The 18,613-nt window shown below is 51.8% G+C and overlaps 1 protein-coding gene across 32 annotated transcripts in view; it reads right to left on the bottom strand.

Moving 5' to 3' along the window:
• MSI2 (musashi RNA binding protein 2) overlaps nucleotides 1-18,613 on the bottom strand; it is a 406,318-nt gene that overhangs the window by 49,896 nt on the left and 337,809 nt on the right. For all 32 annotated transcript variants that reach the window (XR_015148343.1, XR_015148342.1, XM_086360855.1 and 29 more), the window contains one exon: nucleotides 8,736-8,850. Coding sequence is in view for 30 of the 32 variants with exons in the window: in XM_086360855.1 (XP_086216981.1) it covers nucleotides 8,736-8,850 (115 nt within the window). In the remaining 2 variants the exon portion in view is untranslated. The remainder of the gene's footprint in view (nucleotides 1-8,735; nucleotides 8,851-18,613) is intronic.

The following is an 18,613-nucleotide window of genomic DNA, read 5'->3' on the forward strand; positions in this document are numbered from 1 at the left end:
GGCTGTAAACATGGACCACGAGCATCAACGCAAAGTCTCGCCGGCATTTCCCAGCAAGCATGGTCCTTCCAGGCGCCATCTCAGTGGGTACCCCGGGGGTGGTGGCTAACTGAGGGGTGCCTGTGGAAATTGCTGCTGGGCTGTGCGTGGGGTGCAGTGGTAACCATTGGCAAGTTCTGGGGCTCATGCAGTCTTTGGTCTGTTACCAGCCCCTTCAGCTCCCTACCCTTCACTGTGCCCCTCTCCACGTCCTAGCCTCTCGATTCAGGATACAAAGAAGGCTGGGGGTAACCCTGAACGTCAGACAACCATGGCTACCCTATTCCAGCCAGCCAGGTCCCTCCATCTCCCTCTGCTCATGTAGAATTTCAGTCCCTTCACGCTCTTAAAATACCACCCTGGTCACCCTCCCACCGAGTCTACGATGACCACCACCACCACCACCTGCCCGACTTGTGTTCTGGCCTCTGAGCCAGACATCTGTGGTTGTTTTTGGCTGCTTGGCACTTGAAACCTCTCTCTGTGTTTGAGTCTCGAAAGGCCTCCCTCCTGCTCCTGCTGAGCCTGGCTGCTGGGACAGACCGTGAACCTGGGCTGGGCCAGTGGAAGTCTGCCCCAGGGGCCAGGAGGGCAGAGAAGGAGGGCAGTTCAGAATCTGTTCTGGAGTCAGCAGCACACAGAGCCCAGGGTCCACTAATACCAACAGCTGCCCCCTGACCACATCATTCTTCAGCTGTCCCTTGGTTGGACTGTGGCTGACCGCCTAGCTCCTCAGTTCCTTCCTGTCCCCCAGCCTTCCTGGCAGTTCTGTGCATTGCCCAAGCCCCTTCCAATAATCTCCTTTACTGCTGACAGCAGTCAGAGTTATTTCTGTTGCTTTGTCACCAAAATGCTGGTAGAAAGCTGCTCTGATGGGTGGGTTTAGGACAGTCTCCACTCCCTCCAGCCATAAGGATGATAGTGACAGGTTTCCACATGTATCCCCGTGGCTCCAAACAGCAACGTAAATACCCTAGACAGGATCTGGGGGGACATCATCTGCCTTTAAGGTGGCTTCTCACAAGTTACAAGCATTTTCTGACCCTGTAGGTGATGGCTGAAGACCAGGACCATTCATGAAATTCCAGCTTGGGAGCCTCAACATGAGTTAGGGTTGGCAGGTCTTCCTGCTGCCTGCTCTGAGTGCTTTTATGCCTCATGTGTGCATGCTAAGTCGCTTCAGTCGTCTCCAACTCTTTGCAACCCAGTGGACTATAGCCTGCCAGGCTCCTCTGTCCATGGGATTCTCCAGACAAGAATACCCGAGTGGGTTGCCATGCCGTCCTCCAGGGGATCTTCTTGACCCAGGGATCGCACTTGCATCTCCTGCATTACAGGTGGATTCTTTACCGCCGAGCCACCGGGGAAGCCCCTCGGAGGTTCAGAAGTGGGCCTCACCCTTCCTCATTTCTCTGCTTATTGGAGTCACAGCTTCTGCCTTGACCAGAGGATCTGTCAAGAGCCGGGACAGAAGCTTACTGGACTGCACATCAGGAGGTGGGTTCTCCAGCCCTGCCTCTGGCCCAGGGCCATGCCATGGGGGGTGACCCCCTTTCCTTGGGGTGACTGAGTCGTGCCATCTGTAGGGACCTTTGCAGGTCCCCTGCGGTGCTAATTCTCACCAGAGACCCCAATTCTCAACAGAAACCAGTGGTGGCTCCTTTCCTTTGCTTTGGCCAGAGCCTTTCTAAATCTGCCATCGCAACTCATTGGCCAATCGATCAAAACCTGTTTACACCCCAAAAGGGTCTTATTGCTTGCTCTTTCCCCATGAGGTTTTTCTCCCAGCACCTGGTTCCTGGTTGGCAGCCGGCTGCCCAGACCAGCCAGGGTGACCTGGCAGCTTTACCCTGACTACAGAGGAACAGACCCCAGTGAGTCCACTGAGCTCTGGCACCCGACGGGCAAAGGGTGACAGAGATGGGGACTTGGGTGCCTCAAGTGGACACACACACACTGGCTCCTTCCTTGGTATCTATTTCATGGGTGGTCTGCCCAAGTCTCCTCCAAATTAATCACCTGCTATCAAATCAGATCATTCAGCACTAGATTTCTTACCATTATTTCAACAATATTGATAAGTGGATTATATGCAAACAGCCAAATCACCACTGCTGAGGGGTTTTCCTAGTGAAAAATGGCTCCTCTGCCTCTAACTTTAGCACTGGGGTCTTACATATTTCAGTGTTAACATGATGGCAAATTACAAGCCTATGTGTCACCGCTGAGACTCCCTCAGGGTAGGTGGGGTGGAGGGTGGTGAACGCCCAGTCCCCCCCAGATTCGGGTCACCAGTACAATGCCGTTGTGTCTGCTTTCTCCCTGGCACAGAAAGGACGAAAAATGGTCAAGTTCACCCCAATCTGGGGCCTCACCCCAATCTTCCCGGACATGTCAAAATTGTCTTCTATACAACAAAGATGAGAATTTGGCATCTGCCTGAGTGGGGGATCTTATCTCCACCCCCCATCGCTGAACATCCTCTGGGTCAAGCAGATGAAATCATAAATTTATAATACAACATTACTTCAATTTTCCTCTTCATTTACTTCTGTGCAGCCCAGCTCTGCTCCAGCGGCTCACAGCCCCGGCCACACGGGGGAAATTGGCTGGCTGCATATCAATAGCACATTACAGCAGCCCCATGCAGACGCTCCATCAAGCCACATTACGGTGAGATGACCCAGCCACCACTTCCATTAGGAGCCAGGCCCCGCCCGCACTGGCCACCGCACAATTTATTTGCTCCAGTACTCTGGATGCCTGATCAATCCCACAGTAATTATCTCTTGTCACTAAAGAAAAAAACCAAACCTTCTGCCTGGATGACCACCTCTCGTGCAGACGGGCTTTCCATTGTGTGTGTGGGTGGGGGAATCAGAAATCAACAAGAGATTTTGAATTTGCCATTCCGATCATTTGGGTGATGCTGGAAAAATTCTCAGAATTGTGGCTCTAGATATTTGCTCCAACCCTAAAAGATGTCTGTGTTTTAGATGGGCGCATGACGAATTCTCTTCCGGGCTCTGTGACTCAGCTAACTGAGTCATGGAAAACTGCTCCACCGAGGTACCCGACTTGAAAGAGACAAGAGACAAGGGCTGTTTATCCAGGGAGCTGCCAGTGAGGGACAGTCTGCTGGCGGTGTGCACACTGTTGCCTCGGGCACCAGGGCGGATCCATGAGGTCTGCATAGAGATGCGATACCAAGTGCCAAGAGCTCCTCCCAGGCCACTGTCTACAAGGACCTGGGCCAATGTAATCACCTGGAGTTGCAGAGGCTCCTCCAGACTTGTGCTAGCCCATTAAAATTTAATCTAATTTAAACTATATTAAAAAAAAGTCAGATGTCTTCCTGGTGGCTCAGACGGTAAAGCGTCTGCCTACAATGTGGGAGGACCAGGGTTCGATCCCTGGGTCAGGAAGATCTCCTGGAGAAGGAATGGCAACCCACTCCAGTATTCTTGCCTGGAAAATTCCATGGACAGAGGAGCCTGGTAGGCTACAGTCCATGGGGTCGCAAAGAGTCGGACACGACTGAGCGACTTCAATGTCAATGTCAAAAAAAGTCAAGTTCTTCAGACCCACCTTAAATACACAATAAGCACATGTAGCTACCATCTCGGGCAGTGCAGATACAGAGTTTTTCCACCATCGTGGAAAGTTCTGTGCACTGTGCTGCTCTAGAAGGAAAATGATGAGCTGAACTTTGAGTTTCCTCTGTTTACCAGAAAACAGCTGAACAAATGGAGACCTCCTTTTGGGTATGACCTCAACAGATATTTGGGGAAAGACAAATCCCAGTTGAAATTACAAATGAGTCTAGGCATGCGGCTGTATGTTCCAGCCAATCTCCTTTTGATTAGTGAATGCCAGCAGATTACAGCTCCTTGCCCCTTCCAGACCAAAAAAAAAATTATTTTGGCTTTCATTTCTGAGGGGCTTAATGTCGGGGGGCACTGGGTCAGGATTTCACAGTGTTGGTGAGAATGTCCCTGGCTTTCTGGAGCCGGTCAACACTCTGTCTCCACTTCTGGGCCCGTGAGGCGAAGCTTTTTTACAAAGCCTCAGCAATGAGGTATTTCTCTACTACTAGTATCAAACATGTTACATAGTGTGTGCCCAGCGAGGTCAAGATAGAAGAGATAGGATTATGTGTCTGAAGGCAGAGAAGGCCAAGAGGAATCAGATATAGCAACAATAATCATGTTTGCTTTTACTGAGTCTACCTTCATTTGAGAAAAACCAGAGATTCTAATGCGCTGGGTGGGCAAGGCAGAGAACAAAGTCTGAGGGCTGCAAAAATACCTTTCCTAGGGGTGTTGCTTGATTTTGGTTTTGGCTGTCTCAAAGGCAGGGAACGATGACTCCTTCTCTGCTACACTTTCTTCAAGGAGTTCCCATTGGGCTGATTATTCCAATGATTCTGTTAAAGGCTATGAAAACCAAAAACCAAAGCAACTGTAGGTTTCTTCCCAAGAAGGCTGGCTGGCACATCAAGAGAGATCAAGAAAGAGTAACTGCGCAACGATATCCTCATCAGTCTCCCTCTGATGAGACCTCCCAAAGTACGGAGAAAATCTTAAAGGGCATTTAAAAATTAGTTCCATGGTTTCCAAGTCATTTATAGATGAGGGTGTCTGCTGTCTCACTAGAATGTCATCTCCTGATACCAGAGACTTCTTTCTCTGCTGCCACCTCAGACTCTAGAGGTACTCAACAGATACTTGTTGAGTGAGTGGATTTAAAAGCTTTAGCGGTTTATAGTCTCAATTCTAAAAATCTCTACCAGTGTTACATAATTTTCTATCCTTTCAACAACAAAAATTTTAATCACAGGAACCTCATCTCCTTAACGAACTTAAATGGAAGTGTTTCTGTGTGAGCCCAGCTCATTAACCAAATTGGTGGTGGTGGTGATGATGGTGATTCTAAGACTGATACGGAGACCAATGCACCGTGGAGCTGGGGACCCAGGTGACTGACGGGGTCAGGTCAGGCCATCCTGCCAAAGGATTAGACTCCGGTGATGCCATCCCTTTAGAGGGAAAAAGCAAGTCACAGTGCAGCAGATGGCATCTTCCTCGCCCAAGAGTCCAGGGACTCGGGGTGCCCAGCTGGACCTGCAGGCGAAATGCAGTGCAGTCCTGGGAAGATCCTGGAGAGCACATCAGAGAAGGCCTGGTGGAGACCCCAGCCCGGCTCAGGGTGGGGGGCAACAGGTCGACCAGACTGTAGACTGTGGGCTTGTTTCCTGGGTGCTGGTCTGATTCCCACCTCTGCTGAGCTGGTTCCTGACTGGGGGCACACGTGGGGACCTCTCAGGATGCCCCATCTCGGCAGGCATCCGGACGGCCTCAACACAGTAGCTGGGGGATTCAGGAGAGCCAGGGGCGAGGAGGCTTGGAGTCCAATGCATGGATCTCCTTGGGAGGCAGAAATTCAAAGACAATCCAACTCCTCTGACTGGGGGTCTGATCCGAGGATGAGGGTGCAGGAGCCAGGGCACAAGTCACACACAGAGGCAGGTCGAGCAATGCTCTTGGTCACTGGCAGGAAGGGGTCCCAAGTGGAGGGCGTCAGGCAGCTACGCGGATGGTAATTTGCCCAGGGCTCCCCGGTATGTTACTAATAACTGCTCCCAGATTGAGTATATATTACTGTGTTTTGTTGATTGGAAGACACATTTCTTTTGTTTCAAACATCTTAATATCCCCAAAGTGGTCATCATCTCTCAATGAGGTTTGGTTAAGCATAAATTCTTTCTTTCTAAATAGTACACGATGTGTATCCTTGAATTTGATGAAACACAGCACTGGCTGAGCACGGTATGGTTTCATTTATTCTCAACACCCCCTGAAGTGTGGGCTCCCACCTCCCGACGGAGGGGTAACTGCAGGGCGGCGGGGCTGTCCCTCCCCATGTCACACACTGACCAGGAGAGAAGCCTACATCCCCGGATTTCAGAGTCCCGAGCCTTTCTTGAGGGTCCACACAGCCTCCCACGGTGGATGCTGAACCCACACCAGCAGTTCAGCTCAGAGAGCTCTCTGCCTGCTTGGTGGAGGAGGCAAGCCTCTGAGATCCGAGGGGGCCTGGCCGGGGCATGGGGCATTCCCTGGTGGGAGCCTCGACCAGAGCCATGCGGGCAGAAGGCCAGCCCTTAAGCAGCAAGGGTGGGGGTGATGGGGTGAGCTGGGGGCGGGATGCCTCAAGAACCAACAGACTCACCCACAAGGACATCTGAAACTAACCATCACTACCTCTTCACTGCAGCTCAGAGAAGTCACAATTTGGAACGTGAGAGGACACAGTTGGGGCAGATGAGCAAACACTTGGCATTTATCACGTTCCCACCCCTCAGCGAGCAGGAGCTAATCGGACTGTGTCTAGAGAAGCACGGCCCACTCGGGTCTGCCCCCCACCAGCTGCAGCCAAGGCCACTGGGCCCATCACCTCTCCCCACACACACTACCTGGACCTGCCCCACCAGCAGACTTGCTGGCCCTTGGGGTTCCACGCTAGGACCCTCACATCCCAGCTACTCGGTCCGCATTGCCCTCGGCTTGTTCATGCCTCGCATCCTAGCTGAGAGGCCACCTCTGCACGGGAGGTGTTTCCGGATTCCTGCGACTGGCTTCCGTTTGTCATCACATGCCTGTGAAGCGCCTCACGACTCGATCACGAGTAATCCCACACCTGTGTGGTGCACTGATAAATGTCACCTCTCTCTGCTCCGTGAGGGCAGGGCCCACAGCTGCCTTGTTAAGTTCTGCTGCCCTGGGTGGGCCCTGGGCCAGGCAGGCAGAGGGCCTCCAGGACTGCTTGCTGTTGAATGCCTCCTGCAGCCAGCGAGGCCCCTGCCTGGGCGCCCGTTAGGAAACCTCTGGTCTCTGGAACCCTGAGACCTTGCTTGGCATCTGGGGAGGGCACAACTGAGCCGCACTTAGCTCTTCGTCAGCTGATGTGAATGAGTTTACTTCTTTCCACACCTCTGCCTCCCCAGGAAGAAAACCAGCTTACTCTTCCAGCATATAAAGGGTACTCAGGGAGAGGCAGAAAGGTGGGGGCACTGCCTGAAGATCTGGACCCCAAAACTCTCCCCATTTGATGCCCTAGAGCCTTTATAGTCAACAATTAAAACTTCAAGAATCTGAAAGCCAGCAGGTGGTAATGGGCTCAACTCTTTTTTAAGATTTGATTTTAAAGTTCAAAGCAATTAATCCATTTGGGGTTTCTTTTGGTTTACAACATAAAGTAAAGGCCATATAAAAATTATCTTTTACAGCAAGAGCTACATGAATGTCTTGTAGTCAACCAGGAAATAATTATCACCAATTTTTAAAAAATTTAATTTCTTTATAGTAATTAAACTTGTACATAGAAATACATTTAGTTTAGGCTCTTTAACTTTTTCTACCGACAGGCACCTTCCTATATGCCACACTATTTTAATTATCGTAGTTTTATACTATGTTCTGATATATGATCAAACTCTCTTTTTTTCTCATTTCTCTTTAAAAAATTTTTTTCTTATTTATAGTCATGTGTTTCAACTTCCACATAAGTGTTAGAACCATTTGGCCAACTTTTAAAGAATTACAATAGGAACTTTCCCTGAAACTCTGTTAAAGTGAAAAGTTAATTTAAGAATTAGCATCTCAGCCATTTTGAGAATTCTCATTCCACTTTTTAAAGTTCCACAAAATAACTTTACGTGCTTCTGTTATTTCCACAGACAAATAGATACAATTATTTTTAAGAATTTATAAAGCCAAGAAAAGTTTTATAAATTTAAAACTGAGCGAGGAGTGATTCAAACACCAGCAAATCTGAAAATACACAAAGAGCTTATCAAACAATATAGAAGAGAGACTCTTAGCCAAACCAAATGAAACCCATTAAAACTAGACAGGCTGTGTGCCTGAATGGAATTTCACCATTAACTACCATTCATCCCATTTAATTAGTATTTTCCCAACACACAATAACCTGCCCTAAAATACCGTTCTCTCGCCTTGAAATTTCTAATTATTGTTGCGAACCACACCATTACGCTTCTCCACTGCTTTCTCCATCTTTCATGCCATTTAAGTGGCAAGATTTTCAATTATCTACAGAGGACGGACAGCGATACCTTTAAGGAAGGGGCATAATGTGCAACTCAATTTCTCTAAAGGCCAGGAGAGATCATTTTTCGTCAGAACAAACACACTTGTCTTTCATCTTTTTTTTTTGCAAATAAAGAATAAAACAGGTTATTTAAGACATCCATTTAAATGCAAATTTTGATATCCCAAGAGAAAAATGTTAATCATTTAAACAGACAGGATTATTTCCCACCCATGCCATATCCCCTCCTCTTCCAAGTTAGAGACAATGCAGCCTCAGCCCACATAAGTTTAAGTCAGGCAGGAGTCCTTAGGTGTTTAAGAGCTCCATGTCAGTAGTGAAGCCTGAGGCAAAGAAAGTAACTTTTCCTCCTTTTGAAAAAGGGAATGGAAAGGGGAAAGAATAATATCAAGTATCTCCGATGAGTCAGGCATCTATATATTTCTGCTAATTTGGTGGTCTCAACTGTCTTGCAAGAGGGATTACCATCCTCATAGATAGATGGGGAAGCTGATGCTTGGACAGATGAAGCAGCTTGCCCAGCTGGAGGGTGACCCGGTTCCCAGGCCCTGGCCCAGACTCACCCAGCATCCCCATGCCAAGCATGAAAGCGTCCATGGTGTAAGGCAGTCCCCGGGCCCGGCCTCTTGTCCCAGGTGGGAACATGACTTCCTTCGGCTGAGCTTTCTTACATTCTACCTGTTAAACAAAAAAGTGAACAAATGAGATGCAAATGAATTCCATGTAAATGTCAAATGCAGAACTGATCTGGTTACCAGCTAAGTTATTTTTAGCCTTGCTCCTTACTCACTGTAAAAATAGCCATGCCGAGTAAATGGCCTGCAAAACAAATATTGAAGAAAACACACAACTTGTACAAATCCTGCTTTAGAAAAACCTACAAGGATGAGATTGGGTTTGGAGAGGAGGCTAGGACGTCAGCTGAAGAGGCACAGGCGTGGGTTGGACCTCAGACTGAAACCTGTGCAGAAGGCAGGAGAGGTAAAGAGACTGGCAATGGCTGCTGGGTGCATCTGTGGATAGTAACAACAGCAACAGTAATAATCCATCATCATTATGCGGCCCTTGACACATTTACACATTTCTCTATCAGGTCAGTGACTCTTCATATCAAGCCATCTGATCCTGTGTCTCACTAAATAGACTGGTTAGTTAAGACCAACCTAGACAGCATATTGAGAAGCAGAGACCTTACTTTGCCAACAAAGGTCCGTCTAGTCAAGGCTTTGGTTCTCCCAGTAGTCGTGTATGGATGTGAGAGTTGGACTATTAAGAAAGCTGAGCACAGAAGAATTGATGCTTTTGAACTGTGGTGTTGGAGAAGACTCTTGAGAGTCCCTGGGACTGCGAGGAGATCCAACCAGTCCATCCTAAAGGAAATCAGTCCTGAATATTCACTGGAAGGACTGATGCTGAAGCTGAAACTCCAATACTTTGGCCACCTGATGTGAAGAACTGACTCACTGGAAAAGACCCTGATGCTGGGAAAAGATTGAAGGTGGGAGGAGAAGCGGACAACAGAGGATGAGATGGTTGGATGGTATCACCGACTCAATGGACATGAGTTTGAGTAAGCTCTGAGAGTTGGTGATGGACAAGGAAGCCTGGTGTGCTGTGGTCCAGGGGTTCGCAAAGAGTCAGACATGACTGAGTGACTGAACTGAAGTAGTCTTAGCTTCATATCATAGATGAGAAAACCAAGCATCCAAAGGCTTGTGAAACCCACTTATAAGCCATGTCCCAGTAGGTGAGGGACAGGAAGTTGGATTTTTAAAAATTTCTAGGTCAGTGATGCCACCATCTCCATTAAAACCTGCCCCAGCACACTCCCACAGAAGTAATAAGATTAAACATGGATTTACTTTGCAGCTATGTCTTCAAGTGGTTGCTAATCTTTCCTGTTTCCCCCTCTGCCTCCAAAACGTCTTAATCCTTTTCTGCTCACATCCAGAAGTCGTTTACTTAGCAACCTTAATGGTATGTAATGCCAACCCCAGGGAGTGAAGCTGTTGCCCGCTGAAGCTCCTACACCGTTATTTCAGTAGTGTTCTTCAGGCCCCTGCTCAGCGCTTATGTGCTTTCAGTTTACAGACACATAACAAGCACCTCTAGAAGGTAGTCAGTCCCATTGCTGATGAAGGCGGAATGTTGTAGGGCAAGGCAGGGGTGCTTAAGGCTGAAGAAACGAACAGCATGGCAGCCTGATGGTGATGCAGAAAAGACAAGGCTCAGGTTACCTTTTGCTAAAAGGCAGTCTGGGGCCATATGGCACAGGAGCCGAAACTCCACATTGCTCAACAACTGCTGAGGGGTCACTACCACACAGACAGTTACTATTGCTCACGGCACAACTGAGAGATGAAGAAAAAGTTAAAATGGTGTGTGATGCACTTTGTTTTCAGAAGGACCTACACGAGTTATCCCTTTTAGAGATATTCTCATTCCAAATACTTCAATTAAAAAACAGTTCTGTGCTTAAGGCTAGGGGAAGCTTTAATCACCTAAAATATTAACTCCTCTTTCTTCAAAGATGCTGGATCATAAGTATTACTGTTGCTCTTCAAAGGGTGATAACCACGCGTTTTTAAAAGATGGACAAAATGAGTCAACATTCATGACTGGTATGTTTAATACAAAGAGTTTTTCTAGATTAAGAGGAATGAGCATCCCCAAAGAGAGATGGGTAAAGGACACGGACAGGAAACTCACAAAAGTCCAATAAGGAAGCATACATTCCCAAAGGAGACATCATCTTTTGCAACCCAGACTGACTGTGATGAAAGGGTCATTTGGTGTCAGAGTCCCTGAGAGTATGGGGAACAGGGATGGAAACGGGCAGGTATTTTTCTGGAGGGCAACCTGATGAGTAGTAAAGGCCACAGATGTACACACCCTGTGACCAGTAATCCTACGTACAGGGATTTATCCCACAGGGATGAGGCTATTCACCACAAGCATTAATTATAATTTTTTTAAAAAGGAAATTCAAACATTCCGAGAACGGAGAGTCAGGCTGAGTTTGGCTCACCCAAGCTGACTGAAAGCTATGCAGAGACGGAGAAGCAGGCTGATAGGAATATACACTGGTACTGGAAAACCCTCAGTCCTGGGTGAACCAGGATGGTTGGTCACCTGAACTGCAAGAGGTGGGGACAAAAGCAAGTGTATATATCACCCACGGGAAAAATACTAAAAAAAAACAAAATCACACCAAATTCGTCTTGAGTGACTTTGTGCTTCATTTCCATTGTGCATTCTTTAAAAAAGAAATTATTAATTTACTGGTGGCATTGGGTGTCAGTGGCGGCACACAGGATCTTTCATCGTGGTGTGTGGGTTTAGCTGTCTCGCAGCGTGTGGAATCTTAGCTCCCAGGCCAAGAATCGAACCCGCGTCCCTGCACTGGAGGGCGAATTCTTCACCACCAGACCACCAGGGAAGTCCCTCCCTTGTACATGCTGCCATTAATCCTTATTCTCCCAGTTTTTTTTTTTTTTTTTTGCTTTAAGCATTACTCTTGCCAGCGGGGTGGGGTGATTTGCAGGAAATAAATTCACGAGAATTGGGTCTTTCAGATGCCTCTCCGAAGCCCAGGGTTGACGCTGTGCTCCTGGAGTCCAGGTCTCACCCCTGGGCCTCAGAAGCAGGCTGAGAAGCCGCATCTGGAAGTGCCTGCCCAGGCCTGGGGAGATAGGTGTGCTGTGCAGAGGCAGACAGATAATTACGTGACGCCAACACCAGGCTCTGGGATAACACGCTAAGCGGCTCGCTTCCTAATAGTCCTATCGGTGACAGTCTACCGCACTGTCTTATGAAAATCTGCTGCCTGTTTCCAGGCAACCTGATCAACGAAATTTCAGGTTTATACAATTTTCATTTGGGAGACATAAAGGCTAACTGACTGTAATGGGAGTATGTTCAACAAACCCACCTACTCTTCCTCTCGCTGAATGGGGCTGGCAGCTCCGCTGAGCTCTGCTTTGTCTCGTCCGCTCCTGTTTTGGGCAGCACTGGCTGCCTGGGTTCTGTCAACCCCCTGCCGCCTGCCGTGTCAACGGTGAGGGCTCCTGGGGACCTGAGTGACAGGACAGGCAGCCGTCGCCCCAGGGGGCCTGGCCCCCACCCCACCTCCTCTGATGATCTGGGATGGAGGAAGCACACAGAAGGGGAAAGGGGCATAGATCTGTCTGCTTGGATCATGTCCTTGCAGTGGGCCAGGGGCTTGCTGAGGATGCTACTCTGGCCTTCGCCCACCAGACTGGCAGAAGCCTCATGTCTCCCACCAGATTGCGTGTTCAGGCCAAGGATCAGGGTCGGCCTCTACTTCCTGGTTCCTCCGAGAGCAGGGACTGACTTGCATGCTCCTTAGGGTCAGGAGATGCAACCACTTAATGCCACAGTGCTGAGGGGTGCAGCGTGCCCAGTGAGTGCCAGGCGGAAGGGGTGCAGAGACACATAAGGCGTATAAGGCAGCGCCCTGGCCACTGTCTGTCAGTCTGTGAAAGGAGCAGGTCCTGACTGCGCTGTTCTCCCAACACAGGCCAACACTCATCGCTCAACCTTGTCACTTCAGGGCCTGTCGGCCTCCGTAGCTTCTTGAATTGGAGCACATTTGAGTCAACCCATCCCCACTATTTTCCCACGGGGTCCTGGGCAGACCACAGAACGTGGCTTGAGCACTGAAGCCAGAAGCCCAACGGGGGAACCCTGCCCATCTCTGCAGCTCTATGCACGTGGTCACCTGGCCGCATGCTGTCCCAGTTTTCAACTGCCGAATGACCAACTCCCCCCACACGTGGTGGCTCTGAGCACTAATTTATCTTCCTTCCTGGGCTTCTGAGTGCAAAGTGGACCCAGCGGGGCTATTGCTTGTGGTCAATCATGTAGTTGTGGTCAGATGGTGGCTGGGGCGGCAGCCAGAGGAAGCCTGCCTCGGGGGAGGGCCAAGAGGCCTTTCTCCCTCCCACGGCGGGCAGTGGACACTGCTTCGGCAGGCACCGTTCACGATGGCTTCTCCAGGGCATGCGGGCTTCTCCCAGCATGGGGGCAGAGACCCAACAGTGTCCGAAAACCATGAGCATCCCAAGGGACCACGCAGAAGCCACCCGGCTTCCCACAACCCCACCTTGGGTGTCACGGCTACTTCCATCACCGGCTACTGGTTACACTGGGCCAGCCTGGATCCGGTGTGGGAGGGCAACATGCAGTGAGCACACAGGACTGTGGGACCCACGGCGACTGGCTGGCTGGGGGTGGTGGGCACCGAGGGCTGCCTTCACCACGGGGCCCAAGGCAGGGCACAGAAGCTCCCCTCCCAGGGCGGCCCTGGAGATGCCCGTCTGGCTCTCTGGGTAAACAGAGGCAAAATGGGAGTGGTTCTCCTGGGGATCAGATCTCCAGTTCCTTCAGCGCCATCCCTCTGGTAAGAGCCCCTCGTTGGTGGTAAATGCTCCCACCACCCACCCGAAGTGCTTGCTCTTGGGCAGGCCTGGGGAGGGGGGCCCCGCCTGAGGAAGGAACACCTCTGAGGCTTGGGTCTCGGGTCTCCCCAAATTAACAGCTCAGACCCCACCTCCGCAGCTTCTCACCATCGCTTGGCACTGCTGCTGCTTCAGCTGGCGACTAGATAACGGCGCCTGGGGGTGCAGCAGGAGGTGGCGCAGGGGATTCCAGGTGGGTCTGCACTCGCAGGAAGCCTCGGAGGCCACCTGTGACCGACTGCTCACGCCAGGAAGACGAGGTCTCCCGTTTGAACTTTGACGGCTGGCAAAGCCAGCAAGTGAGCCCACACTGAGATCCAGACGCCAGCGATGTGCCGACCCCCAGAACTTCATGAGTCTGCTTTAGAGTTCCAAACATGCTGTTGTGCTTGGCCAACTCGCCTTGCAGGAGAGGGTGTGGCTTCCCTGCAGCCCTGCAGTGACGGGCTCAGAGGGAAGCCCGTCTTCAAAGACAGGACAGCTGAGGCGGCCGTCCGTCCAGAGGGTGAATCAGAGCCCGCTGCGAGCCTGATGCGTGGTCTCCAGCCCTCTGCATGGGCTGCTTGTTGTGCTGCTCCTCTGCCTCTGCCCGTTGGATCCAAAGCAACTCAGCGAGGAGGTCTACTGTTTCTAACTCTCTACTTGGAAACAATTTCAAAAGGACAGCACAAAGGACGCTGCACACCCTTTTCCGATAGCTCAGCTGGTAAAGAATCCGCCTGTAATACGCAGGAGACCGTGGTTCGATTCCTGGGTTGGGAAGATCCGCTGGAGAAGGGATAGGCTACCCATTCCAGTATTCTTGGGCTTCCCTAGTGGCTCAGCTGGTAAAGAATCTGCCTGCAAAGTGGGAGACCTGGGTTTGATCCCTGGGTTGGGAAGATTCTCTGGAGAAGGGAACGGCTACCCACTTCAGTATTCTGGCCTGGAGAGTTCCATGGACTGTATATATGTCCACGGGGTCACAAAGAGCTGGACACGAATGAGCGACTTTCACTTTCACACCCTTTTCCAGTCATCTGTTGTGAACGCTTCATGCCTTCTGCTTTATCATTTGCACACTCTTTGTCGCTAACCATGTATTTTTTCCTGAACTATCTGAGAGTAAGCTGCATACATTACACTTTGCATCTCCTGAACATAAAGATATTTTCTCATGTGAACACAGTGCGGTTAGCAACCTCAGGACATTTACTATCTATGAAAGTATTTGTATCCAACTGCCTTCCATGTTCCTGTTCTGCCAGTGGACCCAACGATCCCTGTACTGCCATACGGACGCTGTACAGCAGGAAGCTGAGGCCCAGGACGTCATACACGGCGCCGGCGCTGCAGAACCATGAGTGGGGAGACGGGGTTTGAACCCAGGCCCACCTAGTGTCCTGGCCCAACCAGGGCAGCAGGCCCGGTGCCACCCTCTCTCGGGGGACGGGCAGGCGGGGGGGCGCGACTTGGCACTGACTTTGGAGACAGCGCCGGGACTGCAGCAGGGACGGCTTTCCTGCAGCCATTCTCAGCGGCCGCCTGTGCCCCACGGGCCTGCAGCCCGCGCAAAGGCCAGCTCCCGCCAGGCACCTTCTGTAAGAGATGGGCAGCCCCAGGAGGACGCCCAGGTCTGAGACATGAAAAGGCTTTTGTCTTCCCAAGGTCTCTACACCAACGGCCCCAGTCAGCACGTGCCCCAGGGCTGAGCCTCAGCCTGGGGAAACCCAGCCCTGTGCCCGCGGCCTTGGCTCGCCATGCAGCACAAGGGCGCTCTGTGCGGCCTGAAGGGGCCAGTGTCTGCAGCTCCGCTTCCTCCCCCGCAAGGGTCACATAAGCAAGGACTTACCCTCCAGGGACAGAGGGGTCGACTTCAAAGGATGAAGGTCCACAGCTGCGCAGAGACTGACCTGGGCCGCCGGGCTGGCGGGAGGGCAGAGGAGGGCCACAGTGGTGGGTGGGCCTCTCGGGGCAGCCAGGCACCCGGGGGACGGCTGGTAGCTTCTGCCGCAGGCGCCACCCTTCTGCGGAGCTCCCCGCAAAAGACACCTGGCCACGGGCAAGAAGCTGCACCCCCTCCCCAGAGGGCTCTGTGGGCTCTGGGCTGGCCCTGCACCTCTGAAGCCCCACGCTGACGCCACCCTCCACTCTGAGTGGAAGGGCTGAAGACCCTCAGGTGTAAGCATTCTGGGGTCCCAGCTTGAGCAGGCAGCTCCCCCGTGTCTCCAGTGAGGCAGGAGAGCTGAGCTGTCCCCTGAAACCCCACAAGGCACCCACCGCGGCATCCCTGGCTCAGCCTTCTCCCCCTGCCTGCTGCTCTTACGCCGTCTCTGCCAGTCACAGGCTTTTCCAGACACGCCAGGAGAGTGACCCTCACGGGGCTCTGGCTTTCGGGAACCCACAGAACAAGACAAAGCCTGGGTGAGCTCCTCGGAGGGGAGCCAAGTCCACAATCCCGCCTTGGGCCCGGTGCCCGGAGCCAGCCTTAAGAGTACAGAATGTGCTGGAGAACACGTGGTTGCGGCAGATAAAGACATGGGCCCCCATTCAGCCATTGCTCCCAGCTTCAGGGCGTCCGCCAGCTGAGGGCCTGGCTGCAGACACGCACCCTGGAAGCCCCAGCAGCTGCCCCGGGGAGACCCAGGCCTTGACTACAGTAGGGCGGGGCGTCTAGCCATCCTGCTGCACCCCACCTCACCAGAGCCAGCTCTTCTGCCCTCTGCAAACTCAGGAGGACCCTCAGCCAGGTGACCGGCCAGGGTGAGCGGAAGGGAGGTCTGCACGTACTCGCCGCCCTTTCTCCCTGCCTGACATCTCCACCAGGGACTGCCCTTGCAGACGGGGATCAGCATGCAGCCAGGCACCAGAGGTCCATTTGTACAGATGACTTGTCCTGCTCCAAGGCAAAGGGGTCCCCACCGATAGGTGACCCCCACCCCGATGGGGTTTAAGGAGGTGGGTGTTACTGTTCAAACTGAAATAGAAACACCAGCCTGGGAGGTAAAGGAGGCCAGCAGAAGCATCTACCTTCAAAGGACACGTGCTTGGTCTACGTGGCCCAGAGCCACTCAAGGAGCGTGGAGAGTCCCCAGGATGCAGAATTTTGACCCCCCCCCCCCACCTCTCCCCAGTGGATTTAGTCTGGGGAGGAAGGAACATTTAGTTTTCTGAGCACTTTCCATATTCGAGGCACGGTCATGACATCCTTGTGTATGTGTGTGTGCTTGTGTAAACATATACAATACATATATGTAACACATATAAAACAGTGTCTGGCACACAGATGTCCTCTGCGAAAGCTCACTGTCCTCAACTAATCATCAATCAACTCCCCATTGCGTCTACAAGTTGGCTTGACTCACCCCATGGTAACCAGTCCATCCCAAAGGAAAATCAACCCTGAATGTTCATTGGAAGGACTGATATTGAAGCTCCAATACTTTGGCCACCTCATGCGAAGAGCCCCGACTCATCAGAAAACCCTGATGCTGGGAAAGATTGAAGGCGGAAGGACAAGGGGGAGACAGAGGATGAGATGGTTGGATGGCATCACCAACTCAATGCACACGAGTTTGAGTAAACTCTGGGAGACGGTGAAGGACAGGGAAGCCTGGCATTCTGCAGTCCATGGGGTCACAAAGAGTCGGATGTGACTTACCAACTGAACAACCACCCCATGGTTATAGTAGAAAAGGAAACAGGCTTCGAGGAAGGATCTGTCCAACATCACAAAGCCACGTAGTGACACAGCCACGATTCAATCCTAGGTCCCCCGATTCAAAACCCTTGTCCCCACCTCCAGCCCTTTCCTGCCTCCCTCTGTCTAGCCCTCGAGGCCCATTCAGAAGTTATTCTGTCCCCAAAGCCATCCCCGATCCTGGCCCCAGAATTAATTCCCTCAGCACTTCAGGACTAATTTCACCCACTGTTTCCTCTGCTCAGCGCTTTATTAAAACCAGCGATGGCGAAGTGAAGGTGGTCACAAACCAGCACCCCATACTCAGCAGGCAGGGCTGGGCGTGGACACAGATGAATTCAGGAGGCTGCTCTCCCTTGCTGGAGAAGGCAATGGCACCCCACTCCAGTACTCCTGCCTGGAAAATCCCATGGATGGAGGAGCCTGGTAGGCTGTATTCCATGGGATCGCTAAGAGTAGGACACGACTGAGCGACTTCTCTTTCACTTTTCACTTTCATGCATCGGAGAAGGAAATGGCAACCCACTCCAGTGTTCTTGCCTGGAGAACCCCAAGGACGGGGGAGCCTGGTGGGCTGCTTATCTATGGGTTCACACAGAGTCGGACACGACTGAAGTGACTTAGCAGCAGCAGCAGCAGCTCTCCCTCGTTGGGGCTCAGCGTCTGGCCAAGGAGCGGAGAGGAACTGGTCTCTAACTCTGCCCAGAGACACGGGCCCCAGTGTCCACCAGAGCCACCCGCTCGCCCAGATCTAGGGGGTGGGCGGCCTCATCCTGAGGTCTAGCCTAAGGGTTCTGGCTTCGTCAGTGCTCCACAGCTGGCTCTGAGCTGGGACCAGCTGTCTGACTTCTCTGTGCCTCGATCTTCTCATCTGTGGAGCAGAGGAACTGCCTACGCCACAGGGCTGCAGGGAGCTGAGAAATTAAACCGGCTAATCCTGTAGGAGCTGGCGCTGGCTCACACCTGACTGTCCTCCACACGGAGCCCAGGTGTGAGCCCTTCAAGGTGACAAAGCCAGCTCACATTTCTGCTTAAAATGAAAATCCCAAAGCCTGCCGGGCAAGGAGGGAAAGAGAAAGTGACCGCCCACCCCCTGGCCTGGAGTCCTCGGCTGGTCACTGCCGACCTCCTCTCTGACCTCCCCGACCTGCTGGCCAGGTAGGCCCGCCCTCCCACTCTCATCAGCAAGGTGCGCCAAGGCAGCCTCCCAGGCCGCACTGTTTGGGGAGAAAGCTGATGGTGGCAGCAGCAGCTGTTCTTCTCATTTCTGGGAACCTGCAAG

Source organism: Bos grunniens, chromosome 19, assembly GCF_055505025.1.
Source record: "Bos grunniens cultivar Pamir isolate PY7600 chromosome 19, Bosgru_T2T1.0, whole genome shotgun sequence".
Classification (NCBI taxonomy): Eukaryota; Metazoa; Chordata; class Mammalia; order Artiodactyla; family Bovidae; genus Bos; species Bos grunniens.